Source organism: Balaenoptera physalus, assembly GCF_965194825.1.
Source record: "Balaenoptera physalus genome assembly, chromosome: 1".
Taxonomy (NCBI): domain Eukaryota; kingdom Metazoa; phylum Chordata; class Mammalia; order Artiodactyla; family Balaenopteridae; genus Balaenoptera; species Balaenoptera physalus.
Genome location: NC_138882.1, coordinates 188,983,633 through 189,009,850, shown reverse-complemented (window position 1 = coordinate 189,009,850; position 26,218 = coordinate 188,983,633). Strand labels below are relative to the sequence as shown.

The 26,218-nt window shown below is 56.6% G+C and overlaps 2 protein-coding genes across 9 annotated transcripts in view; one reads left to right on the top strand and one right to left on the bottom strand.

The window, feature by feature from the left end:
• The window catches only part of PIK3CD (phosphatidylinositol-4,5-bisphosphate 3-kinase catalytic subunit delta), a 50,601-nt gene extending 34,585 nt beyond the window's left edge, over nucleotides 1-16,016 (top strand). For 3 of the 6 annotated variants that reach the window (XM_082461081.1, XM_082461080.1, XM_082461079.1), the window contains 21 exons: nucleotides 635-807; nucleotides 3,467-3,695; nucleotides 3,818-4,047; nucleotides 4,467-4,646; nucleotides 4,952-5,101; nucleotides 5,576-5,665; nucleotides 6,671-6,892; nucleotides 7,620-7,716; nucleotides 7,820-7,950; nucleotides 8,443-8,742; nucleotides 8,834-8,955; nucleotides 9,153-9,296; nucleotides 9,472-9,571; nucleotides 9,718-9,896; nucleotides 9,991-10,103; nucleotides 10,329-10,407; nucleotides 10,952-11,119; nucleotides 11,705-11,828; nucleotides 12,026-12,171; nucleotides 12,366-12,498; nucleotides 13,150-16,016. In XM_082461081.1, the coding sequence (XP_082317207.1) occupies nucleotides 667-807; nucleotides 3,467-3,695; nucleotides 3,818-4,047; nucleotides 4,467-4,646; nucleotides 4,952-5,101; nucleotides 5,576-5,665; nucleotides 6,671-6,892; nucleotides 7,620-7,716; nucleotides 7,820-7,950; nucleotides 8,443-8,742; nucleotides 8,834-8,955; nucleotides 9,153-9,296; nucleotides 9,472-9,571; nucleotides 9,718-9,896; nucleotides 9,991-10,103; nucleotides 10,329-10,407; nucleotides 10,952-11,119; nucleotides 11,705-11,828; nucleotides 12,026-12,171; nucleotides 12,366-12,498; nucleotides 13,150-13,287 (3,216 nt within the window). In that variant the 5' untranslated portion in view covers nucleotides 635-666 and the 3' untranslated portion in view covers nucleotides 13,288-16,016. The remainder of the gene's footprint in view (nucleotides 1-634; nucleotides 808-3,466; nucleotides 3,696-3,817; nucleotides 4,048-4,466; nucleotides 4,647-4,951; nucleotides 5,102-5,575; nucleotides 5,666-6,670; nucleotides 6,893-7,619; nucleotides 7,717-7,819; nucleotides 7,951-8,442; nucleotides 8,743-8,833; nucleotides 8,956-9,152; nucleotides 9,297-9,471; nucleotides 9,572-9,717; nucleotides 9,897-9,990; nucleotides 10,104-10,328; nucleotides 10,408-10,951; nucleotides 11,120-11,704; nucleotides 11,829-12,025; nucleotides 12,172-12,365; nucleotides 12,499-13,149) is intronic. The other 3 variants (XM_082461083.1, XM_082461082.1, XM_082461084.1) reach the window with 3 other exon arrangements.
• CLSTN1 (calsyntenin 1) overlaps nucleotides 14,999-26,218 on the bottom strand; it is a 78,195-nt gene continuing 66,975 nt past the window's right edge. For 2 of the 3 annotated variants that reach the window (XM_082461154.1, XM_082461155.1), the window contains 9 exons: nucleotides 22,862-22,918; nucleotides 21,391-21,548; nucleotides 20,160-20,308; nucleotides 19,642-19,868; nucleotides 18,977-19,147; nucleotides 18,491-18,636; nucleotides 17,312-17,447; nucleotides 16,862-17,046; nucleotides 14,999-16,531 (listed from right to left, as the gene is read on the bottom strand). In XM_082461154.1, the coding sequence (XP_082317280.1) occupies nucleotides 16,337-16,531; nucleotides 16,862-17,046; nucleotides 17,312-17,447; nucleotides 18,491-18,636; nucleotides 18,977-19,147; nucleotides 19,642-19,868; nucleotides 20,160-20,308; nucleotides 21,391-21,548; nucleotides 22,862-22,918 (1,424 nt within the window). In that variant the 3' untranslated portion in view covers nucleotides 14,999-16,336. The remainder of the gene's footprint in view (nucleotides 16,532-16,861; nucleotides 17,047-17,311; nucleotides 17,448-18,490; nucleotides 18,637-18,976; nucleotides 19,148-19,641; nucleotides 19,869-20,159; nucleotides 20,309-21,390; nucleotides 21,549-22,861; nucleotides 22,919-26,218) is intronic. The other variant, XM_082461156.1, reaches the window with a different exon arrangement.

Genomic DNA, 26,218 nt, shown 5'->3' with positions numbered 1-26,218 from the left:
TTAAAGCATAGAAAAATATTAGGAATTGTTTGTGGATACATTTTAGTATAATAAAAGGATAAAAACATGCATGGAAACTATAAACAACCAGAATCCAGGTGGTGGTAACCCTGAGTGGGAGAGAGACTCAAAGACCTCTTACTGTGTCTGTAACATTTTGTTACTTACCGGGCAGTGGGTTTGGTATGGCTGAGATATTTCAACAGCTTGTTTGATGGCTAAAGCCATTTTAAAGCCATTTGGTTTCTGGTCAAAAAGTTTCAAAGAACTTCAGCCTTCGATCCCTCTCAAGTCTGGGGTTGTCTGCCCAGTGATCCTGCCATTTTCCATCTTTGCCGGCTGGTGGCCATGGTGAGGTCTCCCACGTGTGTGTGTTCCTGAGAAAAAATGATTTGGCATGGGTTTGTTGGTGTTCTAAACTGGGGGCACTGCCGTGAAGGATGCAGACAGAGTGCCTGCAGCTCAGCCTAGACAGTGACCTGGGGCAGCAGGAGCCACAAGCCACCTCCTGGCTGGGACTCCATCCCAAGCTTCCTGCTGACAAAAGTCCTGACATCCTGTTTTCCAAAGGGTCCTATTAAAGGACTCACCCAGCACACCTTAGGGCCTCACTTTGCCTTTGCTTCCTTTGCAGGACGATTGGTATCCGAGAATTAAAAGAGCAGGATGCCCCCCGGGGTTGACTGCCCCATGGAATTCTGGACCAAGGAGGAGAATCAGAGCGTGGCCGTTGATTTCTTGCTGCCCACGGGGGTCTATCTGAACTTCCCTGTGTCCCGAAATGCCAACCTCAGCACCATCAAGAAGGTACGATCTTGACCTTAAAACTTAATCCTCAGAACTTGGAACTCAGAGAAACAGACAGATGGACTCTTGCAACTCTCAGATTTGAGATCCTTACCTATGAATTTTAAAAGATATGGGGGGGGCTTCCCTGGTGGCGCAGTGGTTGAGAATCCGCCTGCCAATGCAGGGGACATGGGTTCAAGCCCTGGTCCAGGAAGATCCCACATGCCGCAGAGCAACTAAGCCCGTGCGCCACAACTACTGAGCCTGTGCTCTAGAGCCCGCGAGCCACAGCTACTGAAGCCCGCACGCCTAGAACCCGTGCTCCGCAACAGGAGAAGCCACCGCAATGAGAAGCCCGTGCACCGCAACGAAGAGTAGCCCCTACTCGTGGCAACTAGAGAAAGCCCACGTGTAGCAACGAAGACCCAACACAGCCAAGAATCTTAAAAAATAAAATAAATAATAAAACAAGTAAATTAAAAAAAAAAAAAGATACGGGAATTCCCTGGCGGTTCAGTTGTTAGGACTCCACGCTTTCACTGCCCGGGGCCCAGGTTCAAGCCCTGGTCAGGGAACTAAGATCCCACGAGCAGCGTGGTGCGGCCAAAGAAAAAAAATTAAAAGGTAAAAATAATGTCCAAGAATTGTTTAAAAACTCACAGTTGAAATCCACCTAGCTTTCCAAATTCAGCTCCCGCCTTTATCATGGCACATTTACCCTCCCTAGATGCCTGTGAAAGCGTCAGGGTGCTGGTTCCCATGGTGGCCTTTCATCCTCTCTGTGACTGTGCCATCATGTTTGAAACCACACCCCATCCACGGCCACTTAAGAGTTCTACCGGTCTTTTGTCTTCAGAGCTGTCGTCATAGTCAACATCATCTTTGGTAATGGTTTTTGACTTTGTTGAATAATTTTCAGCGTGGATTACTGAGTCAAAGGATGAAATATCTGGATGGTATTTGGTAGATCTTGTCTTGTGACCTTTCAAAGGGCTTATCCCACTTGCAAAGTGTGGGATTTAATGGGTCATGGCAGAGGACAAGGCCTTAGCCTGGAATTTGAAAAGCTATACTAGGGAGCAGAAAAAAAAGGAGAGAAGCAATGGACCATCCTTGAGTTTTGTTTTGTTTTGTTTTGTTTTTTAATCTTCCCTTCCTGGGTGTTTCTTTAAAAATGAAATTTCTTTTTTTTTCCATTTCAAAAGTACTATGGACACGCTGAAATTTAGGAGAATAAGAAAAAGTAGAAGGAAAAAATCACCCATGATCCAGCCATATGAGACAACCACAGTTAACACTTTGGCTGTTTCCTATTTTCTCTTCTATGTAGTGTTTTTTTGTGATAGTTCTGATTATGAATTTTTATATCTTTTTTCTGAGTTAACATTATAACATCCTTTTCATGTTATTAACCTTGTGTAAATATTTTAATCTTTTTTTTTTTTGCTTACAGGGCTCTACATGCATATTATTAAAATTCCAAATACCACAGAAATATAAAACACTTCGGTCTCAGCAGTCTCACCTCATATCCCAGTTCAATTTCAATTTCTTTTTTTTTTTTTAAGATTTTTTTTTTTTTTTTTTGATGTGGACCATTTTTAAAGTCTTTGTTGAATTTGTTACAGTATTGCTTCTGTTTTTATGTTTTTGGTTTTTTGGCCGAGAGGCATGTGGGATCTTAGTTCCCCGACCAGGGATCGAACCCACCCCCTGCATCGGAAGGCAAAGTGTTAACCACTGGACCGTCAGGGAAGTCCCCAGTTTCAATTTCTTAATATTTTAATTTATACCAGGGACCAGACAGTTAATATGCTAGGCTTTGCTGGTCGTATGGTGTTTGTCACAACTACTCAACTCTGCCATTGTAGGGCTGAAGCAGCCATAGACGGTGTGTAAGTGAATGGGCGTGTCTGTCTTCCAGTAACTTGGCAGACTGTAGCTTGCAGTAGTTAATACGTTTATCATCGTTTTTATGGGAATGGGCTTGAATTACAACTGCTGTTCTACAGCTTGGGGTCTTTTCCCACTTAATGCTGTATCTGGGAGCCCTGTGTGCGTTGGTACAGGTATCCTTAGATTCTGGGTCACATGCCTGTGCTATCCCTTTGCATTGATGGACCGTAATTATCCATCCCCCGTGGAAGAAAAATAGAGCTGTTCTCTCCTTTTCCATCTTCTCTGTGACTCAGCGGTGAGCACCTTTGCACTAAAACTTGGCGCCTCAGTGGCGCTCCTATGATCCCTGGGGACTCCTCACCCCGAGGCCACACACTGGACACAGCCCGCAGAGGCGTTTACGGCCCCCTCGGTGTGTGAAACTTTTCTGAATTACTTGCCACCATTTAAAGATCAGGGTGATGAACCAGGAACGATTAGCTGGGTGCCTGGAGGTCAAGTCTGGCTGGCCATCTCTCAGGGTAGCCTACAGGGGAGACCGTAGGACCCACCGCTCCGCTCCAGATTTAGCACCTACCTGGCCCCCTTCATAGAAGGGCAGGGACGGAGACTCCCGGTGACCCTGTGGTCAAGGCTCAAGGGATGGAGAGCGTAGTGGTCCTGGGATCTTGCCTTTGCCCCCTTGTCAGGGTCGTGAGACCAGCCTCCACCCGCCTCCCGGCTCCCTGTGGCCCCGCCCACCTTAGGGGAGGCGCTGAGCGGCCACTTTCCCTCCCAGGTGTTGTGGCACCGAGCCCAGTATGAGCCGCTCTTCCACATGCTCAGCGACCCCGAGGCCTACGTGTTCACCTGCGTCAACCAGACCGCGGAGCAGCAGGAGCTGGAGGACGAGCAGAGGCGGCTGTGCGACATCCAGCCCTTCCTGCCCGTCCTGCGCCTGGTGGCCCGCGAGGGTGACCGCGTGAAGAAGCTCATCAACTCGCAGATCAGCCTGCTCATCGGCAAAGGTGCCCTGCTGGGGCCAGGCCGTCCTACCTCCGCTGCGCCTGCCCCCCGTCCCGCCCCTGCCCCTGCCCCCGCCCCGCCCCGCCCCCGAACCCCACGCTCACCCGTCTGCCCTGCCCCTCAGGCCTCCACGAGTTCGACTCCTTGCAAGACCCGGAGGTGAATGACTTCCGAGCCAAGATGCGCCAGTTCTGCGAGGAGGTGGCCGCGCACCGGCAGCAGCTGGGCTGGGAGGCCTGGCTGCAGTACAGCTTCCCCCTGCAGCTGGAGCCGTCGGCGCGGAGCTGGGGGCCGGGCACCCTGCGCATCCCCAGCCGGGTCCTGCTCGTCAACGTCAAGTTCGAGGGCAGCGAGGTAAGCGGTGGCTCACGCCGGCCCGCGTGCTGCATGCAGGCTGCCGTGTCCACGGGGGACACTTCCCCTGTGAGACTCCCGGTCACCCACCGGCCTCCCCAGTTCATCCTCCTCCCAGCAACATCGGGTGGTATTTGTAGGGTGTCCATTGCATACGAGGGGCTTGGCCGAACGTCCCACCAGGCGAGTTCCACAAGGCAGAGTGACCAAGAGGCTTTGGTCCTTGGTCCGCTCATGCATCCAACAGGTATTTCCTGGCGTCGGCCACGTGCCGTCATCAGAGCCTGCCGTCGTGGAGCCCACGTTCGGGGGGGCAGGGGGCACCTAATACTTGCAGATGGGCCAGCCCACCCCCTGTGCCCCAGAACCCCGTGGGCTCTTCGCAGGCGTGGAGGGCTGACCCTCCCTCCTCCCCCTAGGAGAGCTTCACCTTCCAGGTGTCCACCAAGGATGTGCCCCTGGCACTGATGGCCTGCGCGCTCCGGAAGAAGGCCACGGTGTTCCGGCAGCCGCTGGTGGAGCAGCCCGAGGACTACGCGCTGCAGGTGAACGGGAAGCACGAGTACCTGTACGGCAGCTACCCCCTCTGCCAGTTCCAGGTGAGGGCTGGGGTCCGGGAGGGGTTCCTGGGTTCCCTGCAGTCCTGGCCTGGGGCCTGGCGGGGTGGGGGGAGCTGGTCCTCGGCCCCTCTCGACCCCGACAAGCCAGACCTTGGGGGTCACGGTGAGAGCGCCCCCTTGCTGGGCTCGCTCTCCCCGTGAGCACAGGGAGGTGGGCGGGGGCAGGAAGGGCCAGCAGGAGAGGCCCCAGAAGGCCTGGCGTGGGCAGGGGTCAACATGGGGCATCCCTGGGTAGCCGGTCGTCCAGGGAACCGTGGAGCCGCTCACCCCGCCCCCCATCTCAGTACATCTGCAGCTGCCTGCACAGCGGGCTGACCCCCCACCTGACCATGGTGCACTCCTCTTCCATCCTCGCCATGCGGGACGAGCAGAGCAACCCCGCCCCCCAAGTCCAAAAGCCGCGCGCCAAACCGCCCCCCATTCCTCTGAAGAAGGTGAGCCGGCGCCTTGCGCTTACCCTGCCCTGCAGCCCTCCTTCCCACCTGTGGTCCAGCCCTGGAGCCTATTGGGCATCGCCCTGGACCAGCCATAGGTCCAGGGGCCCCTTGTCTCATGCCTTTTGGTTGCTCGGGGTTGAGAGTTGGGCCTCTGGGCTGGGGTGGACTCCTGTCTGTACTCCCAGGGCAGCCTCCAGGCCTGGCGCTCGGGCCGCCTGCCCCTCCTGTCTCCCGTGCTGTAGGCAGAACTCCATGCCCTGCAGCGCTCGGGGGTCTTGCGCCCCCTGGGGCGCCCGCGCGGCAGGTTTTCTGGTAAAGGATGGCGTTGCGGGCAGGAACCTGAGCCCTGCCAGAAACCTGCAACACCCTTGCCGCCGCAGTGGCCACGCGCCCTGACAGTGGCCGGGAGCGCGAGCCTCCCCTGAATTCCTCTGCTTTACTGCCCCCGCTTCTCCCCTCCACCCCGCCCAGCCCGCCTCGGTGTCCCTGTGGTCCCTGGAGCAGCCTTTCTGCATCGAGCTGATCCAGGGCAGCAAAGTGAATGCCGATGAGCGGATGAAGGTAGGGGCTCCTGGGCCGGGAAGTGCCCGGGGAGTGTGTGTTTTTTGCACAAACACGGTGGCTGTGGCCTGGAGGGGTGGCGGAGGAAGAAGCGGGGTGGGGTGGGGGGGTCACACGAAAGCCACCCGACCCGACCACATTACCCAGCATCCCTGCCGGGGGTGGTTGTGAGCTGCTTCAAAACAGGAAGGGGGGAGGGGAGCGGGCCGGCCGGCCAGAGAGGACAATTCGGAGAAACCGGGCCCAGCGAGTTCTGGGTATTGACTTTGGTGGAGGTAGTGGCGCCAGGCCCAGCCCAGGGATAGAGGAACCGCAGAGCCTGGGAGGTGACAGGCGCAGAAGGGAAGCCGCTCCAGCTGGGCTGGGGCCAAGCCCACCTCTGGGTCGTTCACACGCCCCCCTCCTCTGGCCTCAGGACAGCCCTGTGAGGTGCAGGTTTTCTCGTCCCATTTGCAGGACGGGAAACCCGGGTCCAAGGGGGTCGGGGCTCTTTGGGGAGCACTTTTTGGTTGGGGTAATTTCACAAGCAGGGCAGGCGTGGGCTCCCGTGGATGAATCCTGGAGGGGTGGATGGGGCAGCTTTCTGGCCAGGCGATGAAGAGGCAGGGCGAGATGTGCAGGCGGCATTAAGTCCTTCCCTGCCGACAGGGGCTCACACCATTCTGAGCAGTGGGGGCACCCTTGGGTGCTTGAGCTAGAAGGGCCCCTGGAGTTCCCGAGCCCCGATGGGGAAGCTGAGGCCCAGAGCAGGGAACCGACACGCCCCGGGGTCCCGCAGTCAGTGGGGAGCACAGCCCACGCCGCCCTCCCCTTCCCCCCAGGACCACTCCTCCCCCTCAGGCAGCCAGCCCTCCCTTTTCCAGACCACCTGGCGGGGGAGGGTTCAGACCCGCGTGAAACGAGGACCTTTCAGGAGGAGATTCGAGCCTTAGGTGGGAGGGACACCCGGGCCGGAGAGGGAGGCTGGGCCCCTGCCACCTGCCACCCGCACCGCGCCTTCCCCAGCTGGTGGTGCAGGCCGGCCTCTTCCACGGCAACGAGACGCTGTGCAAGACGGTCTCCAGCTCGGAGGTGAGCGTGTGCTCGGAGCCTGTGTGGAAGCAGCGGCTGGAGTTCGACATCAACGTCTGCGACCTGCCGCGCATGGCCCGCCTCTGCTTTGCGCTCTACGCCGTGATCGAGAAGGCCAAGAAGGCTCGCTCCACCAAGAAGAAGTCCAAGAAGGCGGTGGGTGGGGCCGGTCGGGAGGCACTCCGTGATGGGCCCAGTCCCGTCCCGCAGCCCCGGGGCCACGATGGGCCCAGTCCCGTCCCGCAGCCCCGGGGCCACTGCTCATCCCGTTCCCAGCATCCCAGCTGGCACACAGCCTGGGGATGGGGTCCAGGAGGGCCTGTGAACCCCAGCCTCTCCACACCACGCGTGCGCGCACACACAACACACACACACACACACACACACGCTGGCCACCACCCCTGCCTGCCATGTGGTGGTGCTGGGTTCCTGGGCTTATGAGCACGGTGACTCGGAATATCTGGGCCTGGGCCTTTGGTCCTTGCGGGAACCCGGAGGGAGCTCCCTGCTCTGGAAGGACAAATGCAGTGTCCTTGCAGGGAGCAGGGTGGCCTGAGTCAGCAGCCAGTTGGAGACAGAGTGGTGGTCGAGCACTGAGTCACTGGGCCCAGGATGTGACTGACCACCGAGCCACCCTGACTCACTCGTAGCTGAGCTGGGCCAGCTCCCTGGGGCCTATGTGGTTTGTTTGAGGCTTTCTCAAGAAGCCGAGAGGGGGATGCGTCCAGGAGCAGAAGGGAGCCGAGGGGTGACTGACTCTGCCAGCTGCTTCAAAGGGAGTCTGGGCGAGGGTGGGAAGCGTGGTCTGGCTGGGCCCATCCTGCAGATGAGCAAACGGAGGCTTTCTGGCGGCTGGCTGTGACCTGCCCGGTTTCTCTCCCAGGACTGCCCCATCGCCTGGGCCAACCTCATGCTGTTTGATTACAAGGACCAGCTCAAGACCGGCGAGCGCTGCCTCTACATGTGGCCCTCCGTCCCAGGTTGGCCCAGGCCAGGAGGGAGAGGCAGAGGCCGGGGGGTTGGGGAGGTGGGTCCCACACGTGATGACATTCCCCTTGCAACTCCGTCTGTCCTTGTATCCAGACGAGAAAGGGGAGCTACTGAACCCATGTGGGACCGTGCGGAGTAACCCCAACACTGAGAGCGCGGCCGCCCTGGTCATCTTTCTCCCTGAGGTGGCCCCCCACCCTGTATACTACCCTGCCCTGGACAAGGTCAGTGAGGGGGCCCTCGCCATTTGGGGTCCAGGACCCACCCTGCCCAGAAACCTCGAAGCTAAAGGCTAACTGTCCTGACCCTGCCTCTGGGGCTCCCCAGGACATGGTCCCTGCACCCCGTGAGTTGCCCGGGGCTGGGGGCTGGGTGCCCACACACGCTTGGGGGCTTCCTGGACTCTCTGGAATCCTCATGTGTCCTAGAGCAGTGATTCTCAACCAGGGGCCGCTTTGCCCCCCAGGGGACGTTGGGCAATGTCCAAAGACATTTTTGGTTGTCACGACTAGTGGGAGAGATGCGCCTGGCATCTCATGGGTGGAGGTCAGGGGTGCTGCTAAACGCCTTACAGCACGCGGGAGAGTCCCCAGCACTGAGGGTCACTGGCGCACAAGGTCGGCAGTGCCGAGGTGTTGACACCCGCCCCGGGGGCCCCCCCCGCCAGGCTGGCCCAGGCCCCGGGGTTGCCGCTGACAGCGGGGTCGCTCTTGCAGATCCTAGAGCTGGGGCGGCATGGGGAGCACGGGCGCTTCACGGAGGAGGAGGTGAGCTGGGGGCCGTGGGCGGTGGGACGTGGACCTGGCTGCAGCCCTCACCGCCCCCCCACCTCCACCTGTGCCCCTCAGCAGCTGCAGCTGCGGGAGATCCTGGAGCGCCGGGGGTCCGGGGAGCTATACGAGCACGAGAAGGACCTGGTGTGGAAGATGCGGCACGAGATCCAGGAGCACTTCCCCGAGGCGCTGGCCCGGTTGCTGCTGGTCACCAAGTGGAACAAGCACGAGGACGTGGCCCAGGTGGGCGGTGGGGCCGGGGCCGGGGGAGGGGGCAGAGTCTGGAGCCAGACTGCAGCCTGCGCCCCCTGCCCTGACCACCAGCACCCCCCAGATGCTCTACCTGCTGTGCTCCTGGCCCGAGCTGCCCGTCCTGAGCGCCCTGGAGCTGCTGGACTTCAGCTTCCCTGACCGCCACGTGGGCTCCTTTGCCATCAAGTCCCTGCGGAAACTGACGTGAGTCCCGCGGGCTTCCTCATCTTCAGAGGGCGGCTTTGCCCCAATGGCCCGGTTCTAGGCGCTGGCTGGGGACCTCTCCTGGGGGCCTGCTCAGGTGAGGCTGGCCTCCCGCACCTACCCTGCCCCTTCGCCAGCTGCAGACCCTCTCCCGAGCCGTGAAGCTCCGGGCCCCAGCCAGCCTCCCTTCTCTGCAGGGACGACGAGCTTTTCCAGTACCTGCTGCAGCTGGTGCAGGTGCTCAAGTACGAGTCCTACCTCGACTGCGAGCTGACCAAATTCCTGCTGGACCGGGCCCTAGCCAATCGCAAGATCGGCCACTTCCTCTTCTGGCACCTGCGGTAGCTGGACTCACCTGGAAGGCCACGGGGAGGAGGGGCCTCTTGCCTGCGGGCCTCGCGTTTCCCGTTGGCCAGCCCGGGTGTCCTCGGTGGCTGGGTCCTGCCGGGCTGGGAGGGGCTGTGTGGCCCCGCCTGGCGAGGCGAGGCGAGGCTCAGCCCCTTCTTCCTCCCCCAGCTCCGAGATGCACGTGCCCTCGGTGGCCCTGCGCTTTGGCCTCATCATGGAGGCCTACTGCAGGGGCAGCACCCATCATATGAAGGTGCTGATGAAGCAGGTGAGGCACGGGGCCCCCGCACCCCTGCCTGGGCTCTGCTTTGGGGCAGAGTTGCCCGGGCCCCTGTAGAACCGCGTGGGCCAGGCCGAGGCTCGGAGCCTGCCCCTCCCGGCCTGCCCACGCTGCCCTCCCATCCTCCTGGCCAGGGGGAAGCGCTGAGCAAGCTGAAGGCCCTGAACGACGTCGTCAAAGTGAGCTCCCAGAAGACCACCAAGCCCCAGACCAAGGAGCTGATGCACCTGTGCATGCGCCAGGAGACCTACCTGGAGGCCCTCTCCCACCTGCAGTCCCCGCTCGACCCCAGCACCCTGCTGGCTGAAGTCTGGTGAGCCCCAGGCCCCAGGCGGGGCCTCCCCACCTCCTCCCCTCCCCCCAGGCCCTGAGGAGGGCCCGCTGCTGACCGCTCTCTGGTCCGGCAGCGTGGAGCAGTGCACCTTCATGGACTCCAAGATGAAGCCCCTGTGGGTCATGTACAGCAATGAGGAGGCGGGCAGCGATGGCACCGTGGGCATCATCTTTAAGAACGGGGACGGTGAGCAGGCCGGGCCCCGGGGAGGGACCCGCTGAGGCCTTGGCTTCCCCTCGCCCTGCCATAGTACCCTCGGCGGGGGCACCTTGCGGTGGGGGTCGGGGGCGGATCTCCTGGAGGGTGAGCTGATGAAAAGACAGAGTCTTGGGACTCTGGGGCCTGGGCGTGGCTGGGATTGGAGAACCCACCAGAAAGCCGTGCCTTTCCTCCCCGGGGGCGGCTGCGCAGACCTCCGCCAGGACATGCTGAGCCTGCAGATGATCCAGCTGATGGACGTTCTGTGGAAGCAGGAGGGCTTGGACCTGAGGTGAGAGGCCCTCCCGCCGTCCACTTGTGCCGGCCCCAGGCCTAGGACCGCACCCCGTTGGAGGGGTCCCCTGTCAAAGCTGACATTACCACCTCAGCTGGAAAAAAGACTGGCTCTTCTAAGAAGAGCAGGGACCAGTTTGAAACTCGGGGTCAGGGAGGCGATAGGGCCGCAGGATGAGGATGGAGAAGGCCAGCCCTGGCCCTTTGCACTGTCTCCCTCCACTGGTCCCTTTGCCTCAAGCATCCCTGGCTTCCTGCTCCATCTTCTTCCGAGCCACCTGGATTTTTCTCTCTGAGCAAACATGAGTTCAGCCAAGGTGCCGACTCTTCCTCTCTGCATCTTGGGTGCTGGTGTGACCTCTCCAAGGAACCTTCCCTGGAGCCCTGGGAGTCAAGGGCTCGACCCCAGTACCTGCCTCCTCTTTTCAGCGACTTGAGTAGCATCTCCTGCAGCCTTTTTGGGTTAAGCTCCTCGGGGTCAAGAAGCCCCTGGGACAGCCCTTGACCACTGTGTCCACCTGCCCCTCCTCCCACCTGGCTAGGATGACCCCTTATGGCTGCCTCTCCACCGGGGACCACACAGGCCTCATCGAGGTGGTGCTTCACTCAGACACCATCGCCAACATCCAGCTGAACAAGAGCAACATGGCGGCCACGGCTGCCTTCAACAAGGATGCTCTGCTCAACTGGCTCAAGTCCAAGAACCCTGGGTAGGTTTCGGGCCCAAGGGACAGACGCCCTCTCCTTCCCAAGAGGCAGACCTTGGGAATCAAAGGCAAGGAGAAGGGCCTTTGACAGTCTCTGTGGCTTCTTGGCTCAGCCGAGGACCATCCCATAGATGCTGTGGGGTGGGGTGGTGGGGGAGTGGGTCAGGTCTCTGTTCCCACATGTATCAGTTAGTTATTGCCGCATAACAACCACCCCGAACTTAGGGGCCTAAATCACAAATCTGCAACTTGAGCTGGCTCAGCTGAGTGGTTCTTCTGCTTTAATCACTCATGCAATTGCTCTCATCTGGTAGTTTGACTGGGCCTGGAGGGTTGCACGTCTGGGGCTTCTCTCCATGTGGCCTCTCATTCTAGCCTCAGCTTCCTTCCATGGCAGTAGGGAAGGTTCAGGAATTGCAAGGTGTCTTAAGGCCCAGGCTCTGGAAGGAGCCCAGCATGACTTCCTCCATGTTCTGTTGGTCCAAGCAAGTCACAAGGCCAGAGTCAAGGGCAGGGGACATAGACCCCACCCCTTGGTAGAAGAAGCTGCTAAATGGTGTGGCCGTGGTTTCCATCCCTGCCCCCCAGGGAGGCCCTGGATCGAGCCATTGAGGAGTTCACCCTCTCCTGCGCTGGCTACTGTGTGGCCACATACGTGCTGGGCATCGGCGATCGGCACAGCGACAACATCATGATCCGAGAGAACGGGCAGGTAGGGGTGGTGTGGGGCTGCCATGAGCATGGTGCCTGCCGCCCGGTGCTGGCCCGCTGGCCGTTCTGCTCTGCACACGGCTGCTGGCAGAGCGCCCTATCCAAGCCCTTCCAGCTCCCTCTCCCTCCCCAGGCTCCTCTGGGTGAGGCACCCTCCTTTTTGACTCCTTTTGGGTCTTTGCTCTTCCCTCCCCTCAGCTGTTCCACATTGATTTCGGCCACTTTCTGGGGAATTTCAAGACCAAGTTTGGAATCAACCGTGAGCGAGTCCCGTTCATCCTCACCTATGACTTTGTCCACGTGATCCAGCAGGGGAAGACGAATAATAGTGAGAAATTTGAAAGGTGAGGGTGCCTCAGACCCCCGAGATGCCCCTTGGTGCTGGGGGCCCCAGGCGGGGTGCACTGGGGGCGGTCAGTCAGAGGACGCTGGGGCTTTGTGGGCACAGCTCCTTCCAGGGTGAGGGCGGGCTGGCCGGCTGGCTGGGGTGCGGGCGGACGGGAGGACCCAGGGCCCCCTCCCTGACCTCCCACTACAGGTTCCGGGGCTACTGTGAAAGGGCCTACACCATCCTGCGGCGCCATGGGCTGCTCTTTCTCCACCTCTTTGCCCTGATGCGGGCGGCAGGCCTGCCTGAGCTCAGCTGCTCCAAAGACATCCAGTACCTCAAGGTAAACGCCAGGGCAGGGCCCCGCCAGGCAGGAGACCAGGGAGCCCCAGACTCCTCGAGGCAGCCCCCCCCCAACCCCCGAGCGTGGTGGACCCACAGGGCCCTCCTGACTCGCGTGTGCTCACACCGGCCTGGGACCCGGGTCTGGCGGGAAGCCACCGGCTCTGGCCCACCCTCCCGTCCTCCGCAGGCTGCGGGTGTTTCCACTTGTACAAGAGGGTTCCCTCCATGGTTAAAAACTGTCTTTCCTTCCTGCGTCTTTTCAGTTTATAAGATGCTGGGGCGGGGAGTGAGGGGAGGGGGGTGCCATGGCCCCCGAGTTCCTGGGAAGAAGCTGCTCCCTCCCTTCTTCCTCCTGCCAGCTTCCAGTGGAGAAGGCCAGGCCGCCTGCCTTCAGGGCCAAGACCTCCCTGCTCGAGTTGGCATCTTATTTTGAGGATGGGGCGGGGCGGGGGCCGCCTTGGTTGGGGTCGGAACGAAGAGCTCTTCCCAGGGGAGGTGTGGGTGGCGCCCTCCTGGCTCCCTTGGTGCAGTTCTCTTAGGAGGGAGTGTTACCTGCCCAGAGAGGGCGGAGGTGCAGGGAGACGGGGCTCCCTGCTGAGCAGGGCCCAGGCCCCTCCGTGGGACGCCCATTGCTTCGATCTTGCCTCAGGATTCTCTGGCGTTGGGGAAGACGGAGGAGGAGGCCCTGAAGCACTTCCGGGTGAAGTTTAACGAAGCCCTCCGGGAGAGCTGGAAAACCAAAGTCAACTGGCTGGCCCACAACGTGTCCAAAGACAACAGGCAATAGCAGCCCGCGCAAGCCCCGGGCCTGGAGACAACCGAGCTGTCAGTCTTGGGAGCCGGGCACCCTCGGCCACCCTCCGGGGCCTGCAAGGCTGGACGGCATCCTTGGGAAAGAACCTACACAACTGCCTTTTGTTTACACTGGTTATTTATTTATGACTTGAAATGTTTCAGGAACTAAACAGCCATACATGGAAATGCACCCTAATGTGGGGAGGGGCACCGTCCTCCCGCTTCCCCACCTGAGCCCTGGGCTTTGATGGGAAGACACTGTGAGCCTGGCACCTCGGGGCCGCATCTCGCCGAGGATCTGTGACCTCAAGTCTTCCAGCTGGTGGGTCTGGAGCCGGCAGAGACGATTCTCCCGTGCGGGAGCTGCCTTCTCCCCAGGCTCCCGCCATGCTGCACCGGCCTTGGTGCCTGGCAGTGACCCGGTGCCTGCTGTCCAGACAGGGCACCCACGCCTGTTCACCCCCTCCACCTGCGTGCCCTCCGTTGGCTGAGTTCTGGGCAGCCCCCAGAGGAGGCCTGGGTACCCTCTAGATTCAGGGATGATTGCTTTCCACTTTTAAAGCGACTCCTGGGTACGGGAATTCTCTCATCTCTGCTGTAAAGCGATTTTGTTTGCAGGTGAGAAAAAAAATAGCCCAACTACTTTACTGAACCTCTATGGCTCGGGAGAAAGGCCCCAGCGCCCATCACGTATAGCGCACGCTGGTCCTCGAGACACTTTAAAAAGGTCTGAGCTTGGTTTAGCTCATCCTGGTCATGGTTCAAGACGCAAGCAGGTGCGAGTACTTTGTGCAATTATATGTAACCTCCCTCCTTCTAAAGCAGGTTTTAGGTCGTGAAGGACCTGATCTCCTCTCCAGAACGCTCACCTTTGAGAACCTGCTCCCGGTACCCAGGCAGCAGAAGCGTGAGAGTTAAGGGTGTGGTGGCATCTTTTCCTCCGACGGTACTTAGCTTGAAATGATTCGGGCTCGGCCTTAGGTGCATCTGAGGAGTTCAAGAAATGCAGGTTCCCGGGCCTCCCTCAGCCTTCTGGAGGTGGGGCTAAGAATCTGGGCTTCTGGAAGCCCACAGGCGAGCTTCATGTATTAGCAGCCGACTCGGGACTCACAGGGGCGACACCACTTACCTCTCAAAGGCTTTGCACGGCTCAGCAGAGCCAGAAGTAGCTGCCCTCTCAGCAGCCCAGGTGCACGGCTTCCAGAAGAGCCCAGGTGCCAACTCTGTTTCTTGGTTCACGAGAGGTGGCCGAGAGGCACTGCCCATAGCAATCCGTGCCACCCACAGAGCCCCACTGACCAGACTCTGGTTCCCAACTAAGTGCTGAATTCATCAGACCCACCCACCTGTTTGGAAATAGGAAAAGCCGAGTGTATGTCTACTTGTTATTTATTTGAACGAGTCTGTGCTTCCTGGTGTGGGCAGCACACTGCATATACACAGCAATAGCTGGTTGGGTGCACGGCCCGTGTGCCTGACAAGAAGAGTATTTTCTATTTTTTTTAAATCATTTGATGTTTCTGTATGGGGAAGGTGAGTTCAGCGTAACTGATGTAGGTTCAACAGTCTGAAACCTTGAAATGAGAGGTAAAAACAGATTAAAAGAAATAAAAGCCTTGGTATGTTATGTTCTTGGCTCAGAAAGAAACAAGAGAACGCAGGATTGAGATGAAAAGGAGACCAGAAACAACCCACTCTCCCACTGGAGTTAGAACAGACTTTATTGTATGTATACACTTTCTGACCTATCATCAATATACACATCTGAAAAGTGATACCACGGCGGCTACAGACAGCGCGGAGCGTCCCGTCCACGCGTTAGCGTCTATCCACGGTCTAAACAGAGCAGCGACAGTGACAGTACACGGAGGGGTGGCCACACACGACACAGGACAGCTGGCAGTGTCCTCGAGACTAGCAGTTATGATCACAGAACAGTGTTCAAAATTATTTTCCCCCAGTTTTAGAAATCTAAAAATTTACATGTAAATTAAAAACCACGTGCTGTAGGGGTTTTCGCTCCTGACTGCGGTTCTCTCCCTTCACCACCTACTGGACATGGGTTTCACCCCCGGGGGCTCTGGGGAGGAGGGGCGCAGGTGCTCGGGGAATCGAGCACTTGCCTTCAGGCCACTGGGCGTCATTTCAGCCAGGTTCTGAGTACAGAGCCCCCAGGCCTGTTGCTGTCTCCAGACCAAGTGGTCAGAGGGTGTGCACCATCCACATGATCGAAACATGCTCTCACCAGCAAGGAAACCTGCATCTATTCAGTATGGACCCCACGGCTGCACCTGAGTCCAGGTTCCTGCATGAGGAGCTGCCGGTCCTTGGAGAAGGGAGCAAACATGGCCAGGGACCCCAGCTCCCCGCAGCCCTCAATGGGTAGAATCCCAAAGAAAAGACCTGGCCGTTTCCAGCCTCCAAGGAGGGGTCCCTGATCCGGTCCCCTCCTGCCGGGCAGCAGAGCGATGTCTGTGCTCCTTTCTCCTCATCTTGGGGCGGGGGGGGGAAATGGGTCTTCGGTCCCTCCCCTCCCACGCTCAGTGTCTCCACTCCACTTTGCATCCAGCCCCGGATTATGCTAGCACAAAAGACACGAGGAATCCCAATTTATTTACAAAATATTAAAAAGTCAGTTCATCATCTACATATTAACCCCATTCTGCCATTTTATACATGCACTAGTTTGGAAAAAATAAAAACTTTTTTAAAAAAAAAGAAGAGGATTACCAGGTAGGAGTGAGCAACTCTAACCCTCTGTCAAGGAGTCCAGTCACTGTGGCTTTTCTGGAGTCGACATCAGCCGCAGAGCGAGCGTCAGCTCACACATAACTTAAGAGCGAGCAGGGCGGACGACGGGAGGGGGCAAGGGGGAGCCTATGGTCCTATACACCAAGCGTGGGCAGAGATCGGCGACCGGGAGGGTCTGCAGACCTACTGGCCAGAATGACTTTGTACATCGTGGACCCTCGGGGCGGGCACAGAGATGACAGCAGAGTCTCCTGAAGCAGAAAGAAGGCGGCGGAGGGCGCGGCCGCGGCTCAGTAGCTGAGGGTGGAGTCGTCCCACTCGAGCTGCTGCTGCCTGTTCGCAGTCTGCTGGTCCCCGTGCTCCCCCTCCTCCTCCTCGCTGCTCTCCGACTCGGCGCTGGTGATGTCATCCTCCTCGTCCCCGTCCTCGCTCTCCTCCTCCTCCTCCTCCTCCTCCTCCTCACTGCTGTGCTGGTCCTCATACGTCTGACAAAGAGACGGCCCGACCAGGCGCTGAAGCCAGCCCCCTCCCCGCCTCCCCCCGCCCCAGCCTGTGACCCAGGCTTCGTCCACCCGCCGGAAGCCACATCCCTCGACCCAGCAAGAGGGGCTGACTAGGCTCCTCACCAAAGATGAAGGGAAACAGAGCTCCGGTCGCCATCCACAGCGGGACCACGACCCTAAAGCAGGCCTCAGTTTACCCACGCAGGGTCACGGTGCGGACCACGCAAAGCACGTGAGCGTGAGGGTGAGTTGAGCCTCCCTGGGGCCCTGGCCTGCGGGGTTCTCAGTCGGGGCACCACCGCCCTCGCCTACCTCCATGGGGTTCACGGTGATGGTCAGGGCAGAGTCGTCCCAATCCATCTCGTTCTCTTTGCCGCCGTCCTGGTCCCGCATGGTTCTCTGGTGAGCGGCCCGGATCCGGAACACTCCCAGGACGATCATGAAAACCAGGAAGCTGACACACACCACGATGACGACGGTTGCGGTGCTGGGGACGACTGCGGGGAAGAGGAGACAGGACGGCTGTGATGACGAGACCCGGCCCGGCCCGCCGTGTGCCCTCGGCCTCCACTGCTCGCTCCGAGAAAAGGCTCAGCACGGGTTCAAGTCTGGGTTCGGCCCCTCGCTGCCCCGTCCGTGCTCCGGTTTCCTCGTGTGACGTGGAGTAACAGCCAGGCCGGCCGGTGGCTGTTCTGAGCGGCGGTGGGGGAGGGGGGGTGCTGAGCTCACGGCAGGAGGCGGGGAGGGGCGTCCCAGGCCTACCTGCGAACGGGTGGGGGTTGGCCAGGTTGTGACCTGAGAGGTCAATGAAGGAGCGGTGCTCGGGGTGGACGAACTGCGGCTGCGCGGCCATGTGGCTGGCGTGCTCCACGGGGTTGGCCGTGTGGATGACGTTCACCTGCAGCAGAGACACAAGGCAGCCCGAACGTGTCCGCGCGTGGAATGGACATGCACTTGACCAGCACCACCGAAGTGGGCCCTGGACCGGTGCTGGTGGGCGGAGAGAAGAACAGAGGCAGCCAAGGAGGCTGCCGTAACCATGTGATGCTGTCACACAGCCAAGAACATCCTGCTGTTGGAATAACTCACTTTTATTGTATCTAATAAAATAATTCATCCACCACAGACTGGAAGAGAAGACACAGCACCACTGCCGGCCCTTCACCACGGGTGGTTCGAGAAGCCCGGGCGCACGACACTGCCCCTCTTTTCCCAAAACTACAGCCACGTGAGAGAGAGCACAAATCAGAGCCTTTATTTCCTTTCCAATCTGCTACCCTTTGGCTCAAAGAAAACACTCATGGGCTCTTCAGCCCTGTGAGTTTACTTCTGCTGCTACGGGGTCACAACGGAAGCGTTCAATTGCTGAGAGTAACTTTGGGTCCATTTCTCCAGGGCACAGAAGCTCTGAGTGATACGAAAGGTGTCCGAGCAGGACGAGTGCCCTCTGGCCACTGCGGCCTGAGTCCCCACGACCACGTTCAGCGGAGAGCAGCCCTGCCGGCACTGGCGGCAACCCTCGCCCTGGGCCAAGGATCTACTCACGGCAGGGCCAGCCACCTGCAAAGAAGCCCCGGCTCCCCCGGCGAAAGCAGTGTCAAATCTCGAGAAACAACCTTGCCCCTCAGCCCGAGGCACGGACCGCCACTCGGTCCTGACCACCTCCCTCCAGAGGCCCCTCCGACTCTCGGGCTAAGGCAGCCTGTGAAGTGGGGCACCGTGCTGTGCCCCAGCCCAGCCCGTGTATAACCTGTCCCCCCAAACCTCTGCAGGTCTAACGGGGAGCAGCCCCCCGGCTGGGAAAGGCGACCCACCCCAGGATGAACCCAAACAGCTGCCACCACGAGTGCTCTAAAAATCGGCATCTGCCAACATCAGGGCCGTGAGCGAGGTGCCCGGTGACCACGCTGCTGGCCCTGCTCGGCACAGCCCGGCACCCACCTCCACCTGGAACTCGTTGCTGACGTAGCGACCATTCAGCTCGGAGCACACGAGCTTGAACTTCCGGTCAAGCAAGGACCTGGCGTGCCAGTTCCGGTAGCGCAGGAGGTGCAAGACCTCCTCGTAGCTGGCCATGGTGTCAACACCTGCGGGGAAGACAGCGGCGGCTGAGCTTAGGGACACGGGCCGGGGGCAAAGGCAGGCTGCAGGCGGGCCCCAGAGCCACCCGGCCGCGCGTCTGGCTTGCCAACTGCGGGGGCGTCGTCCGCTGCTGAGGGGCAGGTGCCACACGCGCCCAAGCTTCTACCCGTTATGAGGACGGGACACCAGGCAGAGCTGTGCTTCCCCTCCCGTCTGGGAGAAGGTGTGTGGCCACCGCTCATCCTTTCCCACCTCCTCCAGGACTCTCTCCAGCTGCTGAGCTGGGAGGAGGTGGGCGCTGAGCTCTGAGCCTTCACTCTCCCGGTCTGGGGTCTGGCCTCTCACCTGTGAAGACCACGCCCAGGTCAGAGCTGCTCACTTCGATGCCCTTCTGCTGCAGGCGGGCCGCGTCCACTTCTAGGCTCTCCTGCTCTCGGTTCAGTTCCTCTCCCTCCACCGTGACCTCGCAGGTGTCTAGGTCGTGGACAATCTCCTCCGACACCAGTGACTCTTGAACTGCAAAAACGGCCCAACCGGAAATAGCAGAGGCTGTGGAGCCCAGGGAGGTGCTCACAGCGACGGCCCGTCTGCTCCTCCTCAAACTCACAGAGGCCTTTCAGGGACCACGGACGGCGGTACGGGGCAGTCATTTTCAAGAATGGGGGGTGCTTTGTGTGTCTAGGAGGACTGGCCACCAGGAAGGCCCGAGAGTGGGGGGCCAGCCAGCAGCACCCCTACAGCAGCAACCCCTGCCCTGGTCTCCATCCTCCCAACCCCCAAGAGCCATCCCAGATTCTGACGGCAAGCTGGAAAAAAGATGCAAGGACCCTCCAGGTGGGTTTCCAAAGATCATAATGCGCTCTAGCCCACGGGTCAGATTCCAGAAGCAGACCCAAGAACAGCATTAAAACATTCAAGTCTACAAAATCACAGAGGAAAAGGGCCAAGAAATAAGTAGCAGCGGTGGGGTTTCAGCCGCCCACCTTTGGGCGACTGGTCTAGGCTGTTACCTGTGGGGTCCTCGTCCCCTTCTCCTTCGGGCTCCACCTCTCTCGTGATGGTGCTGATGATCCGAAGCTCGGGGAAAAGGAAGACCCCCTCCGAACTTTCAAATTCGGAAGCTGCCCGAGCAAAATGGTGGATGCCACTCAGACTGATCTTGGGCTCTTCCGGCTGCAAAACCATCACGTAGCCGTCCAACGGGGGGACTGAGAGGCAGGTGGCCTCGTTAAAACACCTGCCAACAAGGAAGGGGACGGAAGGGTCAGGGCTTTAAGAGGCGGCTTCTCAAGCCACACAGACAAAGGCGCTCGGAGGTGGACCACAGGATTCCACAACCACCTCGGGGACAAGACGCCGGCCACTCCCAGAATGTGCTTCCACACATCACTCAAACTTTCTGGTAACGAGGGACGGATCACCTTTCCTTACAGAAGGGAGGCTGGGTTGACTTAAAAACCTAAATACACACATTTTCTTCTCAAGGGTCACTGAGCAGACAGGTTTATTGTTAAAAGTCAGCACATACTTGACCATGCTGGTGATTTTGAGTCTTCGGATCCCAGGTGTGGGGAACTGTCGTGAATTCAGGTAGGAAATGTGCTGCATGGCCTTATCCAACTCCCCTACATCCTCTCCCTCCAAGGTCAACACTGACTGACTGGGGTTGGCTTGGATCTGAAATGGCACCAAAACAGAGAGACAGGAACAGAATAAGGTTCTAACTGCAAGAAGCTGAAACCACGAACACTTCGACAAAGAGGATTAGCTTGGGATTGATTTGGATTGGTGACTTGGAGAAGAAAAGCTCACGTAATTCCAGTGACCGTGACCCTATTATATGATGGTAAATATCTAAGGCACAGACAGATCTGTGATATAACAGGACATATATAGTTGGTCTTTGTCCCTGGTTTCTGGCATAGAGCTCCTAAAACTTTTGGAATTTCCTGAGGGATGGCGGCATCTTTTTTTATTCCTAATAAGCCCCTTTCAGCCACCCCAGAATTTACCTTAATGAGGTGACTCTTGGATGCAAGCTGGTTGCCAAAGAAACCAACCACGTGATTACACTGGACCTTCAGCCTCACCTCTAAACTCTGGAGGAGGGGAGAGAGACTGGAGATTGAGTTAATTAATCAACAGTCGTCAACGATTTGATCAATCATACCTACATAACAGACCCTCCACAAAAACTTCTAAACAACAGGGTCTGGAGAGCTTCTGGGCTGGTGGACACAGCGAGGTGCCGGGAGGGTGGTGCACCTGGAGGGGGCGTGGAAGGCCCGTGCACCCTCCTCCACTCCTGGTCCTGTGCCTCTCTTCCACCTGCTTGTTCCTGAGTTGTATCCTTCATAATAAACCAGTAATAGTACGTGAACTGTTTTCTGAGCAGTTCTAGCAAATTATTGAACCTGAAAAGGGCGAGGGATTGTTAGGAACCCTCGACTTTTTTCAGCCAAGTGTGGGTACCGGAGGCCCGGATCCTTGCAGCTGGCACCAGAGGAGCAGGCATGTGGGGGGCAGTGGGGCCTGGTGCCCAGTTAGTGTCAGGACTGAACTGGATTACAGGACGCCTGGGGAGTTGGGGTCCGGGAGCTGGAGAATTGGTGTGAGAAAGACACCCGATGCGTGTGGTGTCGGAGATGCTGTGAGTAAAAGCAGCTCAGGACCAATCACCGATCAATCCTTATGCCAACAGCCTCCGCACTTGTGCTTGAGGAAGTCGTGGGTGCCGTGCAGGTGGGTGCTGGTGTTACCTTGACACCGCTGCCGCTGTCTTCGGGGACGTGCAGGTCTAGCCCCTCTTTGCAGGTATACAGACAGTCAATCACTTTCTTATCTGCGAGTTTCCCGGAACGGATCGTCAGGCCAGCCAGATTACCTCGGAAAAACTGAGTCATGTGCAGGTCACCACCTGCAGAACACGGGGTGGAAAAGCAGAAGTTGTGAGTGCAGCCCAGGGCCTCCTGCTTCACTTTTCAATGCGATGTTATCGGTGGTGGCAGCCTGACGGGTGGACATGCGGGTTAGTTCCTACCAGATCCTGTTAGCCTTGCAATCGACATGGAAGCACAATGAGGAAATTAAATGGTTTATGATCATGCATGTGGCCCGGAGAAGAGAGGAGCTGGGGGGTCCCTCCCCCGAAGCCCAGAAGCCAAGAGGTCCCGTGAGTGTCCCCACACATGCGGCCACTTCCTGGTAAGGGTGGCCCTCGCTGCGCCCGTCATCATGGTTCACAAGTGATGTCCTACCAGCGCCAGCCTCTTCAACCACTGCCTTCTCAATCAGCTGGATCAGGCGCTGGGTTTTTTTTTTTTTCTTTTCTTTTTTTTTTTTTTTGGCTGCGCCGCGACCAGGGATCAAACCCCTGTCCCTGCACTGAAAGCGCCAAGTCCTAACCACTGGACTGCCAGGTAATTCCCCTGGGTTGCTTTTTCTAACTGAGCATACTCGGGGAATACATACAAACTCGGGGATGAATGTACACAGGCAGGAGTAGAAAGATAGAAGGAATGCTAAAATCCCACCCGGCACAAAGCCTAGCATCAAGGCCGCCTACACGGCTATTTTGTTGAGTCCCAGTGTGCCTGTCTCCTACTACTGAGGACAACTGGGAAGAGTGAAGATGTTACAAGAAAAAGCCAGAAGGTGGCCCTTGACAGACTGTAACAAAGAGCCAGAACCAGGAGGTACTAAACCCTGTTCTTACACTGAAGAAGGAGGAGAGACCAATTGTCAGTAGCATGCCTCACTCCGGATAAGGGACGTTAGACACTAAATCGTCACTAGGGATATCGAGATTTCTAAGAAACATTATTTAAAACTTATTATCAGTCAGGACAGAATATCTAGACACGAGCCTTTTCCTGTCTCCTGTTTCAGACACACGAGAAGCAGGAGGTGACCTCCCAAGCAAACTTAGCCTGTGAGATTTCAGCGGGGCGCCTCACGCAGTGGGATGGGGTAAAATTTGATGAGGAAAAAAAAAAATTCCCATTAGTACACTGCATTAATGAGTCGTTTGCTCTCACTTCAACTGCGATCAGAATGGGCAGAAAAGGGAAATCCCATGATGCAGTGGGGTAGCATAAGGCAAAGCAGCAGCTCAAATAGTGTCTGGGACCAAAATGCAACTTGGGGGTCTCATGCGAAATGCACAATGAATTGATGTCTCGACTTTAAATGAAACACAATAGTGAACCGTAGGCAAGAAAGTCCAGCAACCTGCAGAGGCCATAGGCACAGGCTCAGTTTCATTGTCATTTTCAACTCCTGAATACTCTGTAGAAAAGCAAGACAGACAATAGAAAAGGACCAAGAGGTTAGGCTCTTCAAACTGGACCTTGAAAATTAGTTTTGAAAAGCTACCAAACACAAACACAAAGAGAAAAATTCCCCTCCCATCCCTCTTGGGGACACACTCCACACCTGGATGAAACCTGTACTTGGTCACCTTTTCCCAAAGGGATATTTACCACCCCCGTGCTTCTTTCCATTCTTTTTTTTTTTTTAATTTATTTTATTTAAGTATAGTTGATTTACAATATTGTGTTAATTTTACAGCAAAGCGATTCAATTATACATATATATTCTTTTTCATATTCTTTTCCATTATGGTTTATCACATGATATTGAATACATTGTAGTTCCCTGTGCTATACAGTAGGACCTTGTTGTTTATCTCTTTCCATTCTTTTATTCCACCTTCCTGCAGCCTCCTTGCCAAAACACAGGTTGGATTCACAATGAGATGAGTAAAAGCTGTGCACTGAATTCACTGATCTCCTCAACCTGTCCAGGCAGGACACTGCGAGGTGGCAGCTGGCGCTGACGGCAGAGACGTACCTGGTGTGAAAGGCACCCACCCTGGACCACAGCGCCGGCCTTTTTAACGGGGAAGACACGTGTCAGCGTCCAAAGCCTGGTATGTAGTGAACATGTATGTCTTTTTTGAAAGCTCAAAAGGAGCTCACATCGGTTTAGACTTTGACTTCCAAGTGACAGAGGAAAGAAGGCATTTTTAACCAGTTTCTCTGAACAGAAAGGGAGAGTCAGAGGTTAAGGAACTCACCCAGAGAAACATAATCGGTGCCGGGCCTGGGGACGGCGGCTGTGGTTCCCGACCAGCATTCTGGGTCGAGGCACCCGCCCAGCGACGGAGGACAGAATTTCCGCTCTCCAGACCACGCGGTGGGTGCACGGCTTCCCTCTCCGCGCCCCACCCCACGGTGCAGGCCTCACCGCCTTTCCTGCTGTGGCCACACGGGGACGAGGCCAGGTGTGCACAGGTGAGCCCCGGAGCGCACACAGCTCCTACGTCCCCCTAGCACACAGTTACAACTGACGTTTCCGTTAATCCCACGAGGCGGGCCTCCAGCCCAGGCTCCGCACAATGAACTTGAAGGGAAAGGGACTTCAAATCCCCTGAAGGGAAGAAAGGAGATCTTCTTCCCCCATTAACTAAAATTTTTAAAACTTGTGTTTGGTTTGGAAATTTAGGCAGATTCTTCTGGCTGAGGATGCTGAGGGCTGAGGTAGAAAGAGATGAGAAAGGATGAAAAGTGATTGCCATCTGATGGCAGAGACACCGTGACATGAAGAGGAAGGCAGGGTGGGATGGGGTGGGGGGGCGGGTGGTATTTTAACCCATGTAACAAAGTTCCCAGAATACAAAATAACATTTAGGTTCACACTTGTATTCTTTCTTTTTTTTTTTTAATATGTAAATATCATGCCTATTTATTTATTTATTTATTTATTGTTGCTGAGCGTGGGCTTTCTTTAGTTGTGGCGAGTGGGGGCTACTCTTCCTTGTGGTGCGAGGGCTTCTCATTGCGGTGGCTTCTCTTGTTGCGGAGCACAGGCTCTAGGCGCGCAGACTTCATTAATTGTGGCTCGCAGGCTCTAGAGCGTGGGCTCAGTAGTTGTGGCGCACGGGCTTAGTTGCTCTGCAGCATGTGGGATCTTCCTGGACCAGGGCTTGAACCCGTGTCCCCTGCACTGGCAGGCAGATTCTTAACCACTGCGCCACCAGGGAAGTCCCCACACTTGTGTTCTTATTCTTTGTTTTTTTTTGGGCGCGCCGTGCAGCATGTGGGATCTTACTTAGTTCCCTGACCAGGGGTCAAACCCGCGCCCCCTGCAGTGGAAGTGCGGAGTCTTAACCACTGGACATCCAGGGAAATCCCTTGTATTCTTATTCTTATTCTTAAAATCATTACTCAGAAATTATTGTTTAATTTGGGAAGGAAGTTTGAACTAAATTTTTAAGAGTAACAACTAAAAACTTCCTGAAATTTTAAGGGTAACAACTAAAAACTTTCTAATAATTTATTCCTCATTCCTTGGTCTCACGTTCTACTTTCTCACAGATGGATTGTCACCAGTAATAAATCTGGGAATTTGCTGAAGAAGTTCACCGTGAAATACTGCCTTATTCTTTTTCACCTGAAAGGATCTGCAGGAAAATTACGAAATTCAAATTCTCCTAAAAGCAGCAAAACTGTCTTGGCAGTTAGGCTCTTTCATAAATTTCTAACCTAACTCAAGGTACAATGTTTCCAAAGGGAAGGAAAAAGAAGGCCTATTTAGCAGGTACATGTAGTGATGATGACACCCTCAAGTGACAACACAGAGCCAGGGGCAAAGTTGGAGGGGGGGGGCCCATGAACCCTGAGGGCAGACCAAGGGGTCTGGGAAAAATCACATGCTTAATTTTTACTAACTTCTAAAATTTAGTTTTCCCCTTGGTTATAAACGTCAGCTACAAATCACAGGAATATTAGAAGAAACTATGACTGTGCTGAGAGATATCATGTCCTACCAGCTGCTCTGTTGTAGATACACAGCATGGTTACAAAGCCCCTCCTGCTCTGACTCCTGGCAGTTAATGGAGGTGCCTGATCTTCATGAGTTAATAAAGCGGCACAGGTGTTACTACTTTACAAATTTATCCTTTTAGTACTTTGATAACTGTATTTCAGTTTAATTGGTCGCCTTTGAAATCCTATGTATTTTATTTTGTTTTACAGACTAATAAAAAATTATCCTGAGAAAGGTCCATAGGCTTCACAGACCACCAAAGGACTCCATGGCACAGAAAAGGTTAGCACCCCTGGTTTGGTGGGTCAGAACGCTGGGCCTGAGTGCACTGGCTCCAGCGGTTCAAATCCTAGCACCACGTAACCAGCTGGTGACACAGCTCACTACTTCTCTGAGCCCCGGTTTTTCAGCTTTGAAATAGGGATAAAAAGAGCTTCTGCCCTGCAGATATATTATTAGGATTAATGAGATAATGCATGTGAAGCCACTGGCACACAGCCTGCCACTCAGAAAACAAGAATAAAAGGTATCGTCTCGCTGGCGGCTGTCATCACATCCCGTGCTGGTCTTCCAGCAGAGACACCCACGGACTCTCCCCCAATCCTCACTGAAAGCGCTCCCGCCCGGTTATCAAGTGCTAATCACTCTGACGAGCCCTCCTGGCCGAAGCAACTCACATGTCTGTGCCTGATGGTTGCCTCTCTGTTTTTGTAAACTTTCCAACGAACAGGTTAATTTATAAATAATTTATAAACAAGG